The 23,462-nt window shown below is 40.6% G+C and overlaps 1 protein-coding gene across 3 annotated transcripts in view; it reads right to left on the minus strand.

Annotated features, from left to right (window-relative positions):
- RAB38 (RAB38, member RAS oncogene family) overlaps positions 1–23,462 on the minus strand; it is an 86,022-nt gene that overhangs the window by 60,065 nt on the left and 2,495 nt on the right. For all 3 annotated transcript variants that reach the window (XM_042461148.1, XM_042461146.1, XM_042461147.1), the window contains exon 2: positions 2,378–2,658. In XM_042461148.1, the coding sequence (XP_042317082.1) occupies positions 2,378–2,658 (281 nt within the window). The remainder of the gene's footprint in view (positions 1–2,377; positions 2,659–23,462) is intronic.

Below are 23,462 nucleotides of genomic sequence, written 5' to 3' on the forward strand. Positions count from 1 at the left end.
AGATTCACATCTATCCAGATTCATCTTGTTAGGGTTTCTCAATACCCAAAGAATAAATTTTTCAACTGTTTTCCACATATTTTCCCTAGCAGAAAAGAAAAAGGGAAGGGAAAACTGCCACGGGAATGTGAACACACAAAAAAAGCAATAGCAAGTACATTTCTATACCGCTTATCAGTGCACTTAAGCACTCCTTAAGCGGTTTACAAATTGTAAGCTAATTGCCCCCAACAATCTGGGTACTCATTTTAGCGACCTCCTTGGAAGGATGCAAGCCTGAGTCGAGCTTGAGCCCTTTTGCGGGGATTCAACTCATAACCTTATGGTTTGTGAATGAGTGGCTGCAGTGCAGGTATTTAACCACTGTGCCACCAGGGCTCTTCTAGAAGAGTTCGATGTGTCAATGGCTTTTAAGTCTGAGGCTGCATCCACACTGCAGAAATAATCCAGTCTGACACTACTTTAACTACAGTATTTTCTGGCATATAAGACTACTTTTTAGCCCAGGAAAATCTTCTCAAAAGTCGGGGGGTCGTCTAATACCTTGGGGTCTTATAGAGCAGGTGCTGAAACTTCCGGGCCAGACTGAAGAATCTGCGGTCGACGCATATGGTGGGGGGAGCTCAAAAACGGCCGCAGCTGCATCCCCACCATATGCGACGATCGTATGTAAGCAGCTACTGCTCTGACAGTCTTGGAGACAGGGAGAGCTGGGCAGGCAGGGAGAACTGACCAATCCAAGCAGGCTTTGTAAACAACAAGGTTTCCTGCTAAGTCATAAGCATTTGAATTAAAATTACCATATTGAAATCAAATCTGAGGTTTTTAAAAAATTTATTGGGTGTGCGTTGGAAGAGGGGTAGTCTTATACGGTGAGTATATCCCAAACTCTTTATTTTAACTGGAAAAGTTGGAAGTCTCCTTATATGCCCAGTCGTCTTATACGCTGGAAAATACGGTACCATGGCTCAATGCTATGGAGTTCTGGCAACTGTAGTCTGTTATGGCACCAGAGCTCTCTAACAGAGAAGTCTAAATGGCTCACAAAATGACAGATCCCAGAATTCCATAGCATTGAGCGATGGCAGTTAGTTGGGTCAAACTGTATTATTTCTGAGATGCAGATGTCACTCTGTACAATGCTAGAAATTTGAAAATTGAAAGAAAAATTCAGGAAGTGAGAATTCTTATTTGGTGGAGCAATGGCCTATAACTTTGAACTGGGCTCAGAAACAGACTTGCAGCCAGTGGAACTGTTGGAACAAGGGAATTGTATCATCCCAGCCATTTGGTTCTCCATCGGATACAGGAGTTTCGTTTTTCTCCATTCCAACATGTGTGGCTTCACTTTGTCATCAGGCAAGCACACTGGGGACCCTGTACAGTTATTTAAAAACTTGATGTAATTAGAAGTTGTTTTTTTTTAAGTTAATTTACAAGCTCAGCCTGCCCAAGCCGGAAGGCACTTCTGTGAGCATCCACAGACACAAAACTCAGTACCCATGCAATTTCATTCTTACTATATTCTCAGTTCATACTGGCCTGATCTTTACAAATATGGAAAGGCAATGCTGAGAGTAGTGACACTCATTGCTGATTGTGTTTTACCCCTAGCTATACAGAAATGAAATAGTGACTGTACATTAATTGAGTCATAAACAGTTTTGTTGTTCTTGTATGCCTTCAGGTCATTTCTGACTTATGTTGATCCTGAGATGAACCTATCATAAGGTTTTTGGAGCATGAGAGAGTGTGATTTGCCCAAGGGCTCAGAAACAGTGGGTTTCCATCACTGAGCTGGAAAGTTACAGGGCATGAAAGGGAAAAGAGAGAATTAGCATGCTACTAGATCCAAATAGTTGAGTTATAATTTGCACTGAGACCCGGTTTGGTGAAGTGTTTATAGTGTTGGGGCTTGGAAGATCTAGTTTTTAATCCCCTAAACGTAGGGTCTATGCATACTGGCATCTTTGGCTGGGTTGGGGGCAAGGCTGGGGTGTAGCATCTACATGATGCACGCCCCAGCTCTGCCCCCTGGGTGGTGTGATGCCACGTGCGGCTCCATACGGTGTGTGGTATCACGGCAGTCCTCTGGCACTGTGTCTGCTTGACACAGCGCCAAAGGAATGCCATAAAGCCATGGTGACATGGCTATCACACCCTTTGCAGGACACAAAAAGGAGCAGCTTTTGGTGGCTTTTTTGCCCCCTGCAAAGGCCAGATTGGGGCTGCAGCATGCGGTTGCCACAGCCCTGATCTGGCTGTAAAAGGGGTGGTTGGAGACCGCCCCTTCAGGGCTGTCTGCACAGGCCCTCAGCCTCCCAAAGTGAGCCTCAATGTGGGGGCTCCTACTCTTAAGAGGACAAGAAAAGTTTACCTTAGCTGAAGTTTCAAACCATCCCACAAAGCCATTCTCCTGGCAGAATTGCTCCATCTTGATGCCGTTGTTCACAAGCACTTCCTTGCTCTGGTCGCATTTGTTTGCCAACAGAACTGTAGGCACAGGTTTGCCATTCGGAAGAGTCAGCTTAGTGTCCAAGTCTTCTTTCCATTTGGTTACTGCTTCAAAAGTCGCCGGCCTGGTCACATCAAAGACAATAAATGCTCCCATGGCTTCTCGGTAATAGACCCGTGTCATGTTCCCAAACCTTTCTTGACCTATTATTTAAAAAATAAAGAAACATATACCATACTTCTTAAAATACAGGTATACACAAACACACCAGCCCACACTCATTTGTCAGTTTCATGGCTAGCCCTTTGGCTTGTTTGCTTAATTTATTTGTCACCTTTTTCCTGGAGTGGGACCCAGTGTGACTCACCAAATAGATAGATAAATAAATAAATAAATAAATAAATATTTGGCAATACATTTTAAAAAACAATTAAAGCACCACATTTTGAACAGTATAAAATGATCTTTAAACTAAGCAAATGTTTTTTAAAAATAAATAAAGCACACATCCCATAGGATGCCTTCTTGATTATAGATTAAAAACCTGGTTTTGCCTGTCAGGGAAAGTGAGATTGTGATGGTGGTGGGACTGAGAGAAAGCCCTTCTCTCTTGATCTTAAGATTCTGGCAGGTTCATATAGGGAGATATGCAGCTCTTCCACCCTTCAGAAATAAAGCCATTTGGCACCACTTTGGCTGTGTCCACACTGCAGAAATAATCCAAGTTGACACTGCTTTAACTGCCTTGGCTCCATGTTATGGAATTATGAGAACTGTAGTTTGTTGTGGCACCTGAGCTCTCTGACAGAGAAGGCTAAATGTCTCATAAAGCTACCCAGGATTCCATAGCATTGAGCCATGGCAGTTAAAGTGGTGTCAACCTGGATTATTTATGCAGTGCAGATGCAGCCTTTAACAAACATGTGATGACTAATGGAGTGCACCAAGGAATGCCAAAAGAAAATCAGTGTTTATAACAAAGCATAGATAACGGAAAGCTATAGTGTCTGCATAGATAACGGAAAGCTATAGTGTCATGGGAATGCCAATATATCTGATAGTTCTGATGAGAAATCTGTGAGGACAAGAAGCCATGATTAGAATAGAATATGATGAAACAGCGAGGTCTGGCCAGGTGAGCAAAGCAATGGAAGGGAGGCAGGCCAGGCCACTGTCACCACCATCCTAGGCAGCCCTGGGTAACACCAAGGCCAGTAATGTCCCTGCCTTGCCCCTGCCTGTGACAGCACACCCTACTACTGAAAGACAGCTGGACATATCACTGGTTAGTGCTGCACTGGAAATCCTTTGATTGGGAGTTTGGGAAGGACTTTCAATCACTGCAGTGGTTCAAGAACTACAAATGTAAAAGCCAGTATTTATGACGGTGGAAGTCCAGCTTATAACATTGTAAATACTGAACAGGTTTGCTACCCACAGTCTTCTTCTCTTTCCATTGTCTTCTCAACTAAGAACACCAATCCGATTGAATAAGGGCAGTCATGTTGTCATGTCTTCTCTTGCTCCATCTTTTTGTTATAACTGCCTTCAAGATGACTTCAATCTATGGCGACCCTACAAATGAGAGCCCTTTAAGTTAACCTATCTTCATCCTCCCTGTTCAGGTCTTGCAGACTCAGCACCGTGACTTCCCTGATTGAATCTATCCATCTGGTATGCAGTCTTCTTCTTTTCCTATTGCCCTCCACTTTTCCTTGCATTATCATCTTTTATTCCCATGAGTCTTTTCTTCCCATGATATGGCCAAAGAATGATGACCTCAGTTTAGTAATCTTCGCTTCTAGGGAGAGTTCAGGCTTGATTTGCTCTGGGACCCATGGATTTGTCTCTTTAGCAGTCCACAGTATCTGTAGAACTCTTCTCCAAAACCAGATCTCAAATGAATTGATTTTCTTTCTATCAGCTTTTTTCATTCTCCAGTTTTCACAACCATACATAGAGATGGAAAATACTATGGCATGGACCATCCTAACATTAGCATTCGGTAATATGTTTTTATACTTCCAGATATTATCTAGTTCCTGTCCCATCTTAGGAGTGGAGCAAAGTGGAATGTTACTAAGTTAGATGAAAAAATTTCTATGCTAGATAAAAATACAATATTTGAAGGAAAGGCACCAGGTTAGGTCACCCAGACAAATCATGCTGTGAACAGATATTCACTCTACAACAGATAGTTGAAAAAGCTATTACTTGGCAAACCTCATCTTAAAATCAATTTTACTGGTTGTTTTTTTTCCCCTTCTTTTTTTTATTAAGCCAGGGAATCCATCAACAGAGCTGCTTGGCAAAACAACAACAACAACAACAACAAAACAACCCTGCTAGATGCACTGAGACGTTGAGAAAATGAATCAATGCTTTTTATAATGGAAAGAGACATAAATAATAAAGGCTGATACCGGACTGAACATGTGGTAAGATGGAGTACGTGAAATCAGGCTGAACCATGTGTTCATAGAAGAATTCATTGAAAGCAAACACTCAAGCACACATTCAGTGCCTTGTAAGCAAACTGAGAAAATGATGTTTAAAGAGACACTACTGCTATGATATACAAGTGTTAGAGCAGAAATTTCAAGAAATATATAGTTGAATCTATGGATGCAGTATCTGTGGAAAAGGAGGACTGACTGTAATAGTACAGCTCATTTTGCTCTGGTCAGACATCATCTGGAGTACTGTGACTAGTTCTGAGCACCACAATTTAGGAAAGATATCGACAAGCTGGAATTTGTTCAGAGAAAGACCACCAAGAGAGCCGAATATCTATCTGAAAACCAAACTGTATGAGTAGTTGAAGGATCTGGGTATTTTTCACCAGGAAGAGAAGACTGAAGGTGCATTTACACTATAGAAATAATGCAGTTCATCATCACTTTAACACAAGGCACAAGCACTCTTTGACAGAGAAGGCTAAAGACCTTTTATACTTACAAATCCCAAGATTCCATATGATAGAGCTGCAGCACTTGAAATGGTGTCAAACTGCATTATTCCCACAGTGTTGATGCACCCCCAGAGGTGATATGATAGCTATATTCAAATATATGAAGGGCCGTCATGCAAAAACAGACTGGGCTTGTTTTCTGCTGCCCTAAATGGTAGGACTCAAACTAATGGATTCAAATGACAGGTGGTGGTCTCTCTTTTGTTGAAAAGTTTTAAACAGAGGTTGGATGACCACATGTCAGGGATGTTTTCACTGTGGATTCATGCATTGGGCAAGGAGTGGAATAGACAATTCTTGGGATCTCTCCCACCTCTACAATTCTGTGATCTTATAACTGGGCTGTATAAATCTGAGCTCTCATAACCCCAATAGGTACTCAACTTGAAGCATGTAGACAGAAGGAGCTATCCACTAGTCTCCTTTACAGTGTCCAGAATGACCAGATGACATAACCACAAAGGAAGACAAGGCATTGCAAAATGTGGGACATTCAAGAAATATGTAGAACATTACAAAATAAAAGTTTAAATACTGATATAACTTCATTATATATGCAAACAAAAATCCACCCCACAGTGGCCTGGTACACACCACCAGGACGTGATGTCCTGGTGGTGATAATAAGGCTCGGAACTGCGCACCAATCGCACGGTCCTGAGCCCTACTATGTTTGGGCAGTGGAGTAATGGTGGCATCTCGACCACACGGGTGCTGCCATCTTTACATAACAGACGCATAGCACCTGCACATCACGGTGTGTCTGCTATGTCCTAAGTGCACCATTGGCGCACTCGCGACGTAGCCAGGGCACCGTGAAAAGAACCCAGAAAAACAGGGTTCTTTTAACTCCGGAAGGATGTCATGTGGTCTAGCAGCTGCGGCATCCCTCCGGAGTTAAAATGGGCACCTGTACACTGCATTTTTCAGGTGGTCTGTACTGCGCCAGTGATACCTTTATTGCCCGACTGAAATGCGCAATATACTTGTTGCAAGCATGCGAAGATCCATAGGTTTCTTCATCAGGCAAGATGTTACAAATCAAACAGGAGAAAAATTTGAAATGTTAGTAAGATTCCTGCATTTTGTTGTTTCTGTGCTTAGTTAAGATGGTATGAGGCGGGTACCTGATGAAGAAGCCTGTGGAGCTTTGAAAGCTTGCAACAAGTATATTGTGCATTTTGGTTTTCCAATATGGATATCACTGTTTGGTGGATTTTTGTTTGATTTGGTAAATAGCCAACACAGCTACCCTTGCATATATTCATTACATATGGTTTATTTACAGCTATACTACATATATTATGTTTTAATGTGTACTCAACCATATTTTTCTGCTGAACTTAAAATGCCTTGTTGGCTAGAAATATATTTATAGAACTCTTCTTAGTCATGCTCAAAATAGAGGACATTTTGGAATTCTTCCTGGACAGAATGGTATCCTGGAAAAAGAGGACATCTGATCACCCTGATCATGTCCAAAACCTGACAAGACACAGCAGTATTGCTGCTGCTGTTTACTGCCCCGATTGGAGGAATATGATTCAAGTGATGAGGAAGCAAACAGTCTTAGCCACAAGGGGAAGTGAAACAAGGGAAATTTCTATCTAGGAAAGTGACCACATTTTTCCTCTCTCCACCCTGATACATGGCACTTCTTCAGCATTTCCCCAACACTTCCTGGCCATGCCAGGAAATGGCAGCAGAACCACTTCCAATGACACTTGACAGCTGCTGGCAGGGGAAAATGGTGTTGAAATGTGCATACAGAGCATTATGCTCCACCTGTTCAATGCTGGATCTCATCCATCTTGCATTATTGAAATAGGTTGAAATGCTTGGGACAAAAAGTGTTTTGGATTTTGGGGTTTTTTTTTTTCTCCAGATTTTGAAATATCTTCATCTATATAATGAGACATCTTGGAGATGGAGCTGAACGCTAAGCATGAAATTTATTTATTTATTGTGTACAGTTATTCACATAGCCTGAAGGTAATTTCATACATAATATTTTTAACAATTTTGCGCATGAAACAAAGTTAGTGTACACTGAATCATCAGAAAGCAAAGGTGTCACTCTTTCCATCACCAATGTGGATAATTTTGGATTTTGGAGTATTTCAGATATTGGAATTTTGGATAAGGAATACTCAACCTGTACTTGTTTATAATCATGCTGTGAGCCATCTTGGCTCCCTGTCCAGGGGAAGGAATTGGTGAAAATAAAATAAAATAATGATAAATTACATTCTTATAGAAATTCATACAGTTCTTACACTTTCATTTTCCCTACTTCCCTGTTGTATTGTCAATTGCAGGATGGATTGTTTCATTATACACAATATATCACAGGTTTCTGACACTAAGTATTTGTTCAATATGCTGATGCTCTTTTTATTTTTTTTAAAAAGAAGGAACAAATTCATTCACATGATTCAGACCCCTAGAAGCGAACCTCTCTCTTTTCTTCTGTCTGCCCTACATAACACTGCAGTCCATTGATAATGCTGTACTCGAGCATGTTGTTATGCTAAAAGACTGGAAGTCATTTTTTAAAAAATGCACACATAGTTCTTATGTGCATTTCCTGTAAAGATGCCTTATGATCTGCCTCAGCATACTAATCAGATGAGTGGCCAAATCATGTGTTGTTCAATCATCTCCTTGTTGAGGTTTCTTTCTGCGCCAGCATACCTCCATTGCAAACGTCCATTAATTTCCAACATAGTAGTCCAAAGGAAGAACTTCTTAAAATGCTCCAACAATCTAACACTCTACATGTCTACTCAGAAGCAAACTCCATTCATTGTGCATCTATATTGTAGAAATAATGCAGTTTCACACCAGATTAACTGCAATGGCTTCATCCTACGCCGCCCTGGGATGTGTAGATTTATGAGGCACAAGCATGCTTTGGCAGAGCAGGCTAAAGTCCTTGTAAAACTACAAATCCCAGGATTCCATAGGATGGAGCTACAGCACTTAATGTGATGTCGAACTGCAATTTTTCTACAGTGTAGATATAACCTTAGTTTGTTGCTTCAAAGAATGCATGCATAGCGGGGGCCTGCCAAGGATACGTCCAGATCTATGTTGTAGGAGTATAGCTACTGATGACATTACCCATCAAATAAGAATTCTGTTTCCCCCACAATGAAATGTTCCTTCAGTCCCCAAATTTCTGGTATTGCAGAGAATGAGACAATGAACATCTTCCACACCTAGAATTCTTAAATTTGATTTGTTTCCATTCCCTTGTTAATTCTGCCTGCCCCTTCTCTTTGGATGCCTAAACTGTATTATGTTAAACAGAAGTTTGAAGTTATTGCACTGAAGGAAAAATTAATTAAAGGGCAGAAGTCTCATCGGGGGTTCAATGCCATCATTTTGCCCTCCTCTCTTGTAGCTGCACTCCTCTCTACAGCAAGAACTCTGGGTGATTTCCATTTTCAGCAAAGTTCAACTGTGCCATTATTTTACAGCAGCAGCAGGAAAAAAGACTCCCCACCCAGACAGAATAAAACTGTTCAAATGAAAAGTGGGGAAAGGGAATTAAAAGAAAAAGCTTGGGGTAACCCAAGTGGGTTTTTCAGAGAAATGGAGGAAAGTGGCCATGTCATGCAGGGAATTCTGGGAGCTATACACCAGAAAGTAACTTTTCCAATCTCTGGTTTTGTGTCTAGAAGGACTGTGATCACTAACCAGTGCTGCTCAGTGGCAGTGGGTGGCTTCCATGTGGGGGTGCTCAACCTACTACAAGGTTTTCTTGGTGAGATTTCTTCAGAGAAGACTTACTATTGCCGCCCTCAAATGCTGAGAGAATGTGACTATCCCAAGTTGGATTCTCTGGCTGAACAGGGATTCAAACCCCTGGTTTCCTAGAGTCCCAGCCGAACACTCAAACCACTACATCATCCTGGCTTGTAATACATCATCCTTGCTTGTAATGCATCATATTTTGTTGCTTTATTTAGTTGTTATTGAGTGCCTTTAATCCTGCCTTCCTTCCCTATGCTCTATCCAGCGTGCCTTTTGGTTTTTATTATTTTTATTTTTACTGCAATTGAGCAATTATGACAATGTGATGAATTAAGAAACGACAACAAAAGAAAAGAAATAGGAAAGGAAAACTGCCTGCTTGGGAATTGCAGGGGAGAAGGGGAGAGGAGGAAAACCATGCCCATTGATGCCATGTGACCACCAACATATCGGAATTGCAGGTCATGGGACCTATCACTGAGAAGGCATTAATGGAAAAGCAACAATATTGGGAGCCATTGAAAAGCTGCACGCCACTAACTAATGGAATGAAAGCATTGGAAGGATACATGTGATGTTGTTTGATAAGTGCTTACCAAAGATGCTTTCCTCCTGTTGAAATTCTGCGTTGCTAGCCTCATGTGATAAAGTCCTTAGACCAACACTCCAACCACCATACCATGCTAGCTTTGACCCACACTATTGCTATACAATTTAAATCTCAAAGTCCTGGCTAAATCAAAAGTCCTTCAACTGCCAGCAGAAAGAGAGCTGTGAGGGAGCTAACTGAAGCTCCTGTGGTAAGGGAATTCCACAGACTGGGAGCAGCCAGTAAGAAAATGTGCCTGGAACATTTGACGGAACTCAGAGAAAGCCTGTCCTTAAACCTAAATCTGTCTTGTGTGGATTAAAATAACGCACAGGTAAAAAGTGAATAATAAAAGCTAATTAATTAAGAAGTCCTATTAAAAACTGCAAATTATGAACAGCTAAAAGCACACAAAACACTCATGGACATCGAGTGTCTCCAGCCACTAGTCCAGTACTTGAACCTGTCACCACTCTAGCTCTCTGCAAAATTTTTGCATTAGAGTCAGAAAATGTGAAAAATCTTACAGTGTTCTGCCATTGCCATGGGGTATCTGAATGTGTTGGAACACCCTTTCCATTTGTGTACAGGAAAATTTGTGAGTATCCTTTACAGCCCTATTCATGAAGGGCAAGAAAAAAAATCTCTCCCCTTTTACAAACTTTGTGCTTTATCGCCAAGAGAACATAGCCAAGAAACCACCATGACAATCTTGCATCTGCATGTGAACTTCATTTGTGTCCTAGCAAAAGTATGCTTCTAATATTTTCAGCTCTGGTGCATAAGCCCCATATTTTCATTTGCAAATTTTTAAGCACCTGAATAGTATTGCTTGATTCCTGAATGACTCTGTTTCTAAAGCAGGAATTGGCAGGACTGGAAAATGAATCAATCCATTCATTATTGTTGCTGCCTTCAATGTGAAACTCAGAGATTAGAATACTTTGGCAAAAAATAAGGGAAGAAAACATAAAAATACTGGCAATGTTCAACTAGGAGCATGCATACTAATAATTAGGTTTCTGGCTCACCCTGAACTTTAGAGATGGTTTTAATTTTACATGCTCCCACCATGTGAGCATGGCTGTAAAGTCCATTTGCACAACCTCACCATGCCAAACTTGAGTCAATGGTTGATACATTTCAAGAAGGATAAATAGAAGGTATTGCATTTAAGCATGAAAAACCAGATTCACAAATACAGAATAGGTGACACTTGGATTGACAGCAGTACATGTGAAAAGGATCAATGGTCTTTGTCAACCAGAATCTCAACAAATGTTAATAGTCTGCTGCGACAACCCCAAAAATTGAATGCAATTCTAGGCTGCATCAACAGGACTACAGTGTCTATCAAAGGAAGTGATAGCACTATTCTATTCTGTTCTTAGCCAGAGCTTGGAGAAGTTCCTTTTGGTACTATAATTCCCAGAATTATAGTTGAGAGCATCTGCAAGTTGCAGTCCAAAAAAAGGAATATATTCAGTTCTAACAAAAATTAACTAGGCTTCAAGCAGACAGAGCCATGTCTAGACATTTTGCTACCTGAGACAGAGCAACAGATTATAGCCCTCCTTCCCAAATCAAAGTGCACGGTACTTTAAACTGGACATGTTATTTTGACAGCTGGGACAGAAATTCTCATCAGCACTGCTTCTCAACAATACAACAACAACAAGAAGCAGCTAATGATCTCTCACCCTTTCATGACACTTCAAACTGGCTGCCCAAGGCAGCTGTTTCACTGTGCCGAATGAAAAACAAGAGAAATGTCATGCTACAGTATTTAGAATACCACCCAACATTCACCAATGCTCAAGGGAAAAAAAAAAAAAAACCTTTCAAGGAAAAGTTGGTTATAATGGGCAAGTTGTATTTCAGTGAAGTTTATCCCTTACAGAGCTTGGAAGTACAGTGGGCTCTTGGTATCTGCTGGGGTTTCGTTCCAGGACTTAACGTTGATACCAAGATCTGTGGATACACAAGTCCCATTAATTACAGTGGTGCCCCTTATATAAAATGGCAAAATCTATCTTTGCTTTTTTGGAATATATTTTTTTTAATGTTTTCAAGCTGTGGATAATTGAATCTGTGGGTAAAGAATCTGTGGATATGGAGGGCTGATTGTACCAAGTTACAAATAATGTATTTATCTGTAGCAAGTTACTTGTCATTCTTTTATTCTCAGTAAAGAGGGTGATAGTGTTTAAAGGGATTTCGTCAGTCATGCATAATGTATGTATAAGCTATATTGCCATGGTTTATTATCCATACAAATCAGAGAGCCAGAAATATAAGGAGCTGAAATAATTGGACTGCAAGGATACAAATCAATTTCCCCATATTTCAAAACAGAGCCTTTCAGGGGAAGAATGACTCTAGTGTTTCTAACAAGCCAGGGAAATATTTTACCAGAGTTTGGAAAAGTTGTGTTTAGGAGTTACAAATCCCAAAACTGCCACTAGTCGTGCTGGTTGGAAGTTGTAGTCCAAAATATATTCCAATAATAATTGCAAGGGACATTTTCTAAAACCCAAAACACTCATATGTGCATACACCCACCCACACATTCTAGTTTAAGGAAAAACCCAACACACTTCTGAGCTGCATCTAAAGAAGTACAATGTCCAGTTTGAAAGCAACAGTAGCACTACTCTATTTTGCTTTGGTCAGACCTCATCTGGAATATTGTGTCCAATTCTGGGCATCTCAGTTCAAGAAGGACATTGACAAACTGGAAGTCTGCTAAGATGATCAAATGTCTAGAAACCAAGCCTTATGAGGAATGACTTAGGCAGTAGGGTATGTTTAGTTTGGAGAAGAGAAAACATAGAGGGGACATGATCGCCATTTTAAATATCGGGAGGTATGTAATGTAGATGATGGAGTGATCTTGCTTTCTGCTGCTTCAGAGACTAGAATATGTAATTTGTAATTCAAATTACAAGAAAAGAGATTCCACCTAAACATTAGGAAGAACATTTTGACTGTAAGAGTTGTTCAACATTGGAACTGACTGCCTCAAATGCTGGTAGACTATATTTGAAGGGCTTTAAACAGAGGCTGGATGGTCAGTTTGAGGACAGCTTTAGTTGTCTGTTCCTGCATGACAGGGGGTTAAACATGATGGTCCTTGTATTCCCTTCCAAATGTTTAGATTTTGTGAATGTAAGCCAACAAACTGTACCAGCACCTATTCTAGGGTTAGGGACCATGCAGGCGGCGTAACAATGGTGGCACCTTCATTGTTACGTAAGTACCAGTGGCGCACTTGTTACGCCGCCCCTGCAGCTCAAAAAGAACCTGGTTTTTCCGGGTTCTTTTTCCTCCATAGGGTAACTGTGCAGTTTGGCAGCTGCGGCTTCCCTCTGGAGGAGGGTATGTCTCATGCCTAAAAGACATGGAATTGCTTTATCAAAAAAGGTCACAAAAGACTCACACACCTTTTACACTCAGGCACACAGGAACTAGTCTTATACCCAGTGAGAACATGCACCTTTCCAATTTTATCTATAAGATGGGTGAGAAACTGTGGGGTGGTTCCAGGGGAAAATTTTCTACCCCTTGGAATGCTCTTCACTCTTCATTGACTGCTATGAATGTCCAAAGAAGGCAGGGGGGGGGAGGATGGCCACAAATCCACTTCAGAGCTTGAAAAACAAGATTTTTAAAACATATTAAAAACATCCTGGATGATTCAGAAAGAAGGAATTCACTCCTGTTTTTGGCTAAAAAGAGGCAATCTCATAATCTCCGTTCCCATTTGATACAGATTAATCCTTCATTGCTTCACTTTTTTCAGCTGCTTTTAAAAATTTCCCAATTCCCCCTCCTCCTCCCACTTTCTCCCTTTGTCCTCAATTTACTTCAGTTGCTGTAAACTGAGTTCAAAGTGCAAAAATTGTTTGCACACAATTAACTCAGCAGGGGAGAGAGGCTAGGAGGAAGCAGATTCTTACTGTTCCCAGTAAGCTCAGGGCAAAAGCAAACTGCTGAAGTCTTTCCTAGCTTGTGTGTTCTTCCTCATTCATAACTTTCCCTAAACTCTGATGTTGCTTGGCCACATGCATTCTGGCTATCATCTATAAAATGTTGGAGGGTATGCAATCTTGGAAACCCAGAGGGATCGAGGACAACCTTGGGGCCAACATGTGGCCCCTGATCTATTCTGAAGTATAGATTAGGATTGGAAAGAACTATAGGGCATCATCAGGGCAGGACAGAATTATAGAGGCCAGAACTTTATCAGTGGATTCCTGCACTAGCAGTGGGTTGGACCAGGTAGTCCTGGAGTTCCCTTCCAACTCTCTGATTCTACTGATTGGCAACATCTATCCGAGACTCTTGGCTGGAGATATCTGCAGCTGTACCTGGGGATGCCTGTGAGTGAACCTGAGATCTTGACCATGAAAAAAAAACAAAACACCAAACATGTGCTCTGTTTTTTCATTTGTTCCTAGTTTGCCCCTGGGAACTTCCCTGGATGGGCCTTATTACCATATGTGCAAATCAGTCATGTCTGCATGGACACAGCTCATTTTGGAAGTCATCTTGATTGATGTGCCTTGAACGTTGCACATCCCCCTTGGTTCAGGAAGACTGTTCTCACACTTACAATACTGCAATTCTCTCTGCCTTGCAGCATAATTCAGGTCTTTCCCCCCCTAATTACTTCCAAATCTTCAACTGCCTGCCTGAAAGCTACATCATATGATCGCACAGCACATGATTTGCTGGACAACTTTTCCTTGCACAGATTCTAAGGTTTCTGAAATCAAGGTGCTCTTCCATTATGTACTACCCAACTTTCTTTTTTTTAAAAAAAAGAGTTCGTAAAACTGTTCTTCTCTAACATACGCACAGATCACTACCCTTCACTGCTGTTCTTCCATCAGAAATTATAAACAGTCATGTTTATTATAAATACCATAACCAAGCATGAATATTCATGACTGTTCAGCACTTTTTATACATGTCTCCATTTTACTTCTTTACATTGTGGTGTGGAAGCCAGCAATAGCCATAAAGGAAGAACCCAAAGATGTGAGAAAACCACATGTTGATGTCTATTCTCCTTGCTACCATTTTCTTGGAGCAGCAACAGTGGAATGTTGAGGAATAACTATAAAGGTTTCTCAAACACAACTTGAGATTCTCAGTTATTTGAGAAGGGAGTCCACTCTCAATTGAATGGCTGCCATGCTAACAGAGTAACATATTGTTCTGTTTTGGAATGAGGTATAGTTCCAAGCCTTACTAGGAGATCATTCAGTACTAAATACAGCCAGCTCTCCATATCCATGGATTCTTTATCCATGGATTCAGCTATCCAAGGCTTAAAAATATTCCAAAACCATATAAATTCTAAAAAGCAAAGCTTGGTTTAGCCATTTTATATAAGGGACGCCATTTCAATACACCAATGTATATAATGGGACTTGAATACCCATGGATTTTGGAATCCATGGGGGCTTCTGGAAGCACACCCCAGGGGATACCAAGGGCCCACTGTACTGACATACGTTAAAAGTTTTATTGGTGGTAAATGATGCAGCTGATAGTCTACAGCACAGCAGTATTCCAGGTCTTTCATTGATGGAGTTCAGCATCTCCTTACAGCTAATGGTAGAACTGGGCCCCCAACCAATCAATTCTATACAGACTATTCCTGGCTGGTAATCATATTCCTCATCACTGGCTAAATGAGCCCCCCTGGACTTTCATGGGTGAGGCCTCTGGCAAATAGATTCCCAAGGGTTATATAGTACAGAAATTAGGACAACCAGCAATGGATTCAAACTACAGGAAAAGAGATTCCATCTAAACATTAAAAACTTCCTGATTGTAAGAGCTGTTTGACAGTGGAATACACTGCCTCAGAGTATGATGGAGTCTCTTTCTTTGGAAACTTTTAAAAACAGACTAGAAAACCATCTGTGGGAAGTGCTTGATTGTGTCTTCAGGCATGGCAGAGGGTTGAACTTCATGGCCCTTGGGGTCTCTTCCAACTCTTATGATTCTAATTGCCCAAGCAAGACACATCTTCCTTCATAACTACGAGAAATGTGCAAGCAGGCTAGTAACAGAAGGCAATTCAATCCTCTAGTTTGTTCTCAGCCTTCATATCTTTTTCAAGTTTCAAACTGCTAAGCAAATGAAGAAAAAAATCAAAGTCACCAGTACAAATTAACCTTATCTATGCCACTGGACAACTGTTAGCATTTACCCTTGAGACTAACATTGGTGCGTTATACATGCGCCGAAAGTACGCGTTAGGGTTAGGAAGGGGCGTATTATGGTTAGAAAGGGGTGTCTATTCTAGATGCCCCTCAACCCTAGTACGGACTGGGTCCATACAAAATGGCGGCACCCATCCACATGGGCGCTGCCATCTTGACGTCATGGATGCATAGCATCCACATGTTGTATGACTAGTGCCTCGCGGTGCCACTTCTGGAGCGCAAAAGGAAGCGCCATTTTCGGGCTTCTTTTTGCCGCGACCAGGAACCGCGCAGTTTGGCCGCTGCGGTTCCCGGACACAGCAACTGGCAGCGCTGGAAGACCGCCGCTTTTAGGCGGTCTGTAACACGCCATAGATACAAAAACCTATCCACCCAGTTGCATAGGCTCAATTCATTACACATGTGAATAAGACCAAGACTATTACATATTCTCCAATGGCAGTTAACACCAGATTCTAGAAGTGTAGCAACAACTACGTATGTAACCTAAGCTGTATCTACACTGCAGAATTAATGCAGTTTGACACAGCTTTAACTGCAATGGTGCAATGCTATGGAATTCTGGACTTGTAGTTTTGTGAGATACTCTCTGCCAGAGAGCTTTGGTGCCACAACAAACTACAAATCCCAGGATTCCATAGGATAGAACCAAGAGAGTTAAAGCAAGCTCAAACTGGATTAATTCTGCCACGTGGCAGCAGCCTTGGAAGTTTGGGTACCACTGAATTTATAAAATACAAAGGTATTCATTGCATAAACGTTACTAATATTGGCTATGCCAACAGCTTGTGCAAGCATCGAAATCCTTTAATTCCAAAAGCATGTTAGGAATTTTATTCCTTTGCTATCATTTTATGTAATTCAAGAAAGAGAGAGGAAGAGAACAATAACTGTAGAGTTTAAAGTTTAAAGCTGTTGAGTTCACTCATGTTTTGTCTAAGAAACTTCAGAACATTGTAGAAACAATTAATGAATGCTTATTGGTAAAGGGGAAAAACATTTATTTCTTTTTCTTTCCTAACTAATAAACAGCAGCTGGCATTGTTTCAAAAATGTGTTCTTGTGTGGGGATGAAGGCTATAAAGAAAGAATATAAAAATAAAGGCTCCAACCAGATACTGAAAAAGTTTAAATTGTCATCTAAAACTATTTTGAAGTTTTCCAAACGAAAATCACAGCTGCTCATTTTTATCTTTTAAATGCCTTGCACACAGCCAATGTGGATTTCCAATGCAAATGAACTCAAAAGAGCATCAGAAGAGCCCTGGTGGATTGGGCCCAGGCTGGCATGGTGCCCTCAGGAGAGGATTTTGGAGAGGATGATGGCACATCACAGAATAAGGAAAAGCTGCCCCCCTCGCAGTTCAGCATGGTTGACTTTTCACATGTTGGAGCAAGTCAAGTTGTGAAACGTATCACCCTGCAAGACCATCCAAAATGAGTGAAATTGTGCATGTTCCTATGGACAACAGCAAGAGTTGGGAACCTTACAGTATTCAGATATATGACTGCAAGGGCCTTCTATTCAATCTTCTTGTTTCACATATTAAGCCAGTCAGACATCTCTGAGTTATCCACAAGCCAAACCTGTTATCAGTGCACCTCTCTTATTCCTGTTCTCCTAGGGAGCTGTCAAGTCTGTTTCTAAGAATGCCCCTCTTTTCCATGTCCAAGTCCAACACACTACTTCTATGTGGCTCTTTTTTAAAAAATAGGAAAAAATACAAATTATTGTATGTGTATGGATTATGTATTGTGTGCATTTAAAGCAGGAGTGGACAACTATGGGAAGCGAGGGTGCCACAGAACTCTTGACAAAACATTAGACCCTAGGAGATCTTGAGGGAAGCCCAAACACTTTACAAAAATTTGTCCCCCAAATGTCCTGCAACATATTCTGGGGCCATGGGGGGTATTTTTGCTATGTTTCAGGTCCCCCTGGACCATTTTACACCCAGGAGAGATTTTTTCTTTCTTTTCAAAATCAGAAATGACCAAAGTCAACTCTGGTTTACTTACATTTAAAAAAAAAAAACATTTTGGGAGCCTAAAACGGCCAAGGGGAAGGCTCCAAAACATGATGAAAATAAACCCACAACTCTAGAAGGCATTTGTTGGAAGGGGGCAGTTTTTATTTTTATACTCATGGGACACAAAAATGTTTTTGCTCACTCTTGATTTCAAGGATTAATGTATTAATAAATGAATGCTCTAATGGTCTAAAATGTATTATTTGTTGGTTGGGGGGGGAGTTTGCACATTTTCTTAGTAATTATATGTTGTCAGACACATTCACGGGCCTCTTGCTTGTTTTATGCACACCCAAGTTCCTTTATACATGCAGTTATACTTTTTGGCCATTACTTAATGTTCATATCCAATCCACAGGTACATAATGTAGTTCTACAAGTGTTAAGTGTTGCATGTGCAGCTGTGCATTCTTGGGTGGTACATAATTACTTGTCAGAGCTGGGATCATAGGGAAAGCTTCACAATGGGAGCATTAGCAAGCACATTCATAGTGATGCCATCTGTTGCACAATGTTGGTATTCAGCAGTAAGATGGTGTAGCACAAACATCAGTTAACTATGTAAGTATAGATTTACACTAATGTATACTAAACATAATGTAAGATAGCCACATTGGGTTGACATAATGTAAGTCTGAGACAGCATGGTGTAGTGGTTTGAGTGTCAGAGTAGGACTACTGGCGTTGAATCCCTGCTCAACTATGGAAGCCGACTGGATCACCTTGGACAAATCACACTCTCTCTGCTTCAGAGGAAACCAGTGGCAGACCTCCTCTGAAGAAATCTTGCTAAGGATAGTGTTACCAAAAGTCAGAGTCATAGAATCAGAGTTGGGAGGGACTACATGTACATCTAATCCAACCTCGTGTCATACGGGAACATATAACTAAAGCACTCCTGACAGATGCCTGTTAGCTTGAAGGCACATAAAAATACTAACGAATTTAAATTTTTGCATATGATTGTGCTGCACAACACACATGGAAAGGCAGCACTGAGCCATGGAACCTATACTCCACTGTATTTAACTTGGGAGCACAATGTAATGTTCAGGCACATCTGTACGTACATGGCCAACTCCCCTGCCATAAACCTGAACTGAATAAAGATTTTCTGCATCAGACAAAAATGCCTCACTAGTTGGCCATGTTTTTAATGTCAAATGTTTTGCTTCAGTTATGTATTGATGTAACAATATTCTATTTACAGTAAAAAATGTTGTGCCATTAAATGGTGTGTTGTTTTGCTGATTTTTAATAGCCTGTCTTTTAATGAGAGCAGATTGTTTGTTTTTTAAAATAATGTGCACACACATATATACTGTACACACAAAGAAACATGCTATTTAACTAACACCAACACCCACAAAGTAATCTGCTGTAGAGCTAAAACTGCTGTAGAGATGTTTTAATCTATACCCGATTTAATAACTGTAAACCACTTAGAGTTCCAGTATTGGGGAAAAGGAAGTTTATAAATGAATAAAAAGAGGCAGAGGAAAGGGTCATTAAAAATGTCCAATTACTTTCATAGGAGAATTTACACATGTGTATAAAGCCAGTGTGGTACAGTAGTTTGCATGTTGGACTAGGATTCTAGGAGACCAGAGTTTGACTCTCCACTCAGCTATACCCACATATTCTCATCTCTCTAACATCTAGCCAGTTTCATATGTTCAGTGAAAGCTCCTGCGATATAAGGAAACAGGGCCATATTTGCTGTTCTTCTATCCCACAGTGTTCACATGTTTATCTTGAGGTCTGAACAAAACTGATATGCCTACAACTGAACATGAAACAGTAGACCACAAGCTGAACATGAGCCAACAGTGTGTTGTGGCAGCAAAATCAGCCAATGTGATTCTAGGTTGCATCAAGAGGAATATAGTGTCTAGAACAAGTGCCACTCTGTTCTGCTTTGGTCAGACATCACCTGGAATACTGTGTAGAGTTTGGTGCACCAAAAAGGATGATAACATGCTGGAACATATCCAGAAGAGGGCAGCTAAAATGGTGAAAGATTTGTGAAGAGCTGCTTAGGGAGGTGGGTATATTTATCCTGGAGAAGAGGAGGTTAAGAGGTGACATAATAGTCATGTTTAAAGATTTGAAAGAATGTCATATTAAGGATGGAGCAAGCTTGTTTTCTGTTGTTCCAGAGACTAGGACACGGAGCAATGGAGTCAAGCGACAAGAAAAGAGATTCCACCTAACCATTAGGAAGAGCTTCCTGATGGTAAGAGCTGTTTAGCAGTGGAATAGGCTGCCTTGGAGTGTGGTGGGATCTCCTTCTTTCAAGGTTTTTAAACAGAGACTAAATTATCATCAGTTGGGATTGGTTTGATTGCATATTCCTGCATGGCAGAGAGCTGAACTGGATGGCCCTTGGGGTCTCTTCCAACTCTTCCATTCTATAATGTTTCTGATCGTGCAAATTGCTTACACTTCAGAACACTTAAGATAAACAGTACAACCCCAACTTCTACATTCCTTCTGTGCTCACTACCAGTACAACTCTCCCCATGTTTACTCAAAAGTAATTGTGATGAAATTCAATGGGACTTACTCCTTAGTATGTGAGCTTAGGGTTTCAACCTGAACTTTTGCAAAGGTTTATGATAGGATTGTTTGCAAAACCAACACCAAGCTTTTTTCAGACTTGTGTTCTTGTTGATAGTATTATTATTTCTCACCCACCTGTCCCTGTGGATCAAAGCAAGGAACAACAACAAATTAGACACGTAACAGCAGTTAAAAGAGCACCTACAATCAATAATTTAAAAACAATCAATACATGCTTTTAAATTCATAATTTAAAAATCACCTAGTCAGGCTGGCCAAAAGAGATAGGTCTTTAGTGCCATTTTGAATCCAGAAAGCATAGCCAGCTGAAAAATCTCCTCTGGCAAATCATTCTACAATCTTAGTGTGCCCCAAAAAAAAAGTCCTCTGGGCAACAGTTGTCAGCCAAGTTTGGGGTGACTGAAGTAAATATCTGCCAAAGGACCTGAATGTATAAAGTGGATTATTCAGGAGAAAGTGATCCCATGGGTAACTGGAACCCAAACTATGTAGGGCTTTAAAGGTAACAACCAATATTTTGTACCTCGTCAAGAAACTATTTGGCAGCTAGTGGAGTGATTTCAATATGATACAATATGATCACTCCTAGGTCTAATCTGCACTGCAGAAATAATGTAGTTCGACACCGCTTTAACTGATATGGTTTAATACTATGGAATTCTGGGATCTGTAGTTTGTTGTGGCACCAGAGCTTGCTGATACAGAAGGCTAAATAGCTCATCAAACTATAAATCCCATAATTTCATAGCAGAGCCATGGCAGTTAAAGTGGTGTCAAACTGCATTATTTCTGCAGTGCAAATTAGGCCTCAGATGTGCCAACTAATCTGGCTGCCATGTTTTGAGCAAACTAAATTTCTGAACTTAGTATAGAGGTAGTGCAATGTACAGCACATTGCAAAAGTTCAGCCTTGAGGTTACCAGTGCATGCACTACATCTTTAGATCCTCCAGCTCTAGAAAGGGAAGCATCTGGCTGGCATAACAGCTGAAGCTGATTGTAAGCATTCCTGGTTGTCCCATCTGTCTAGGCTTTCCTTTGGAGCAAGAGATCCAGAAGCACCCCCAAGCTACAAACACATTTTTTCAAGGGAGCGTAATCCCATCCTAGACTGGTTGTAAAAGGGGAAGGTTTCCCCTGTGACATGATTGTCTAGTTGTGTCTGACTGTAGAAGGCAGTGCTCATCTCCATTACTAAGCCCAGGGAGCCAGCATTGTCATGGAACTCTATTACCTTCCCACCAAAGTGGTACCTACAGTATCTACTTGCACTTTTACATGCTTTTGAACTGTTAGGGTAGCAGAAGCTGGGACTAGTGACTCCATCATGTGGCACTTGAGTCTCAAACTGCTGACCTGCTAACCTTCTGGTCATCAGAGTCAGCATCTTAACTGTTGAACCACCAACATAGTTCCATACCCTGCTTAGGACACTTGACAGTAAGTACCTCCATCTTGTCTTGATTCAGCTTCAGATTGTTTTTCTTGCAAAGTACAATTCATTCATTTCATTTATTACAGCAAAAGCCAGCATACTTGCAAAGTATAGGCTTACTGTTTCTTGGATTCACACTTTTTAAAAAAAGATCACTTGAACATACTTAAAACATCCATAGTTCTTGTAAAGAATAGCTGTTTCACCAGATTCCTTGGGCACACTTTCATAAGTTTACAGCTAAGTCAGTCAAAGAAAACATTTGCTAATATAGGTTAAATATCCCTTATCCAGAATTTCAAAATCCAAAACACTCCAAAATCCAAAACTTTTTTCATAGGCAGCCGAGATAGTGACACTTTTGGTTTATTTGTTTCCGTGTACACAAACTTTGTTTCATGCACAAAATTATTAAAATATTGTGTATGAAATTATCTTCAGACTATGTATATAAGGTGTTTACAAAACATAAATGAATTTCATGTTCAGACTTGGGTCCCATCTCCAAGATAACTCACTATGTATATGCAAATATTCTAAAACCCAGGGAAAAATTTCCAAATTCCCAAACACTTCTGGGCCCAAGCATTTTTAATAAGGGAGAGTCATTCTGCTTAATCTCTCTAATAGTTATAATCTGTCTCTCCTCCAATGAACTCAAGACAATACGCATAGCTTTCTTCCCTATTGTACTTCCTGTCAGGTGGTTCAGGACAAGAAGAAATGTCCAGCCCAAGCCGAGTCACATATCTCAGGGAGAAATAATTCTTTTAAAATTTTTCTTTAGAAACATCACATCTTCCCAAATTTTCACTTTAACCACATGCAACTATATACATATAAATACATTTAGGCTGTGCATCTGATATGGTAATTTAAGGGTATAATTTTATTTTGCTAGTTGCTTATGCAGTCAGCCCTCCTTATCCATGGATTTTTTTATGCACGGATTCAAGCATCCACTGTTTGAAAATATTCTAAAAATATATACATTCCAAAAAGCAAACCTTGATTTTGCCATTTTATATAAGGGACACCATTTTATTATCCATTGTATTTGATGGGACTTGAGCATCCATGTATTTTGGTATCCACAGGAGTCCCTGGAACCAAACGCCAGCAGATACCAAGGGCCCACTGTATCACGACTATTCAGTTACAACAGCCAGCATGGCACAGTGGTTTGAGTCCTGAACTACAACTCTGGAGACCGGGGTTTGATTCCTGGCTCAGCCCACTGGGCGACCTTGAGCAAGTCACACTCTCTGAGTCTCAGGGGAAGGGAATGGCAAACCTCCTCTGAACAAATCTTGCCAAGAAAATCCCATGATAGGTTCGCCATATGATTTATGAGTAACATTTAGTACCAAACACATTACTAAGGATTCTGTATGGTGTG

The sequence above is a fragment of the Sceloporus undulatus genome, chromosome 3 (assembly GCF_019175285.1).
Source record: "Sceloporus undulatus isolate JIND9_A2432 ecotype Alabama chromosome 3, SceUnd_v1.1, whole genome shotgun sequence".
Lineage (NCBI taxonomy): Eukaryota > Metazoa > Chordata > Lepidosauria > Squamata > Phrynosomatidae > Sceloporus > Sceloporus undulatus.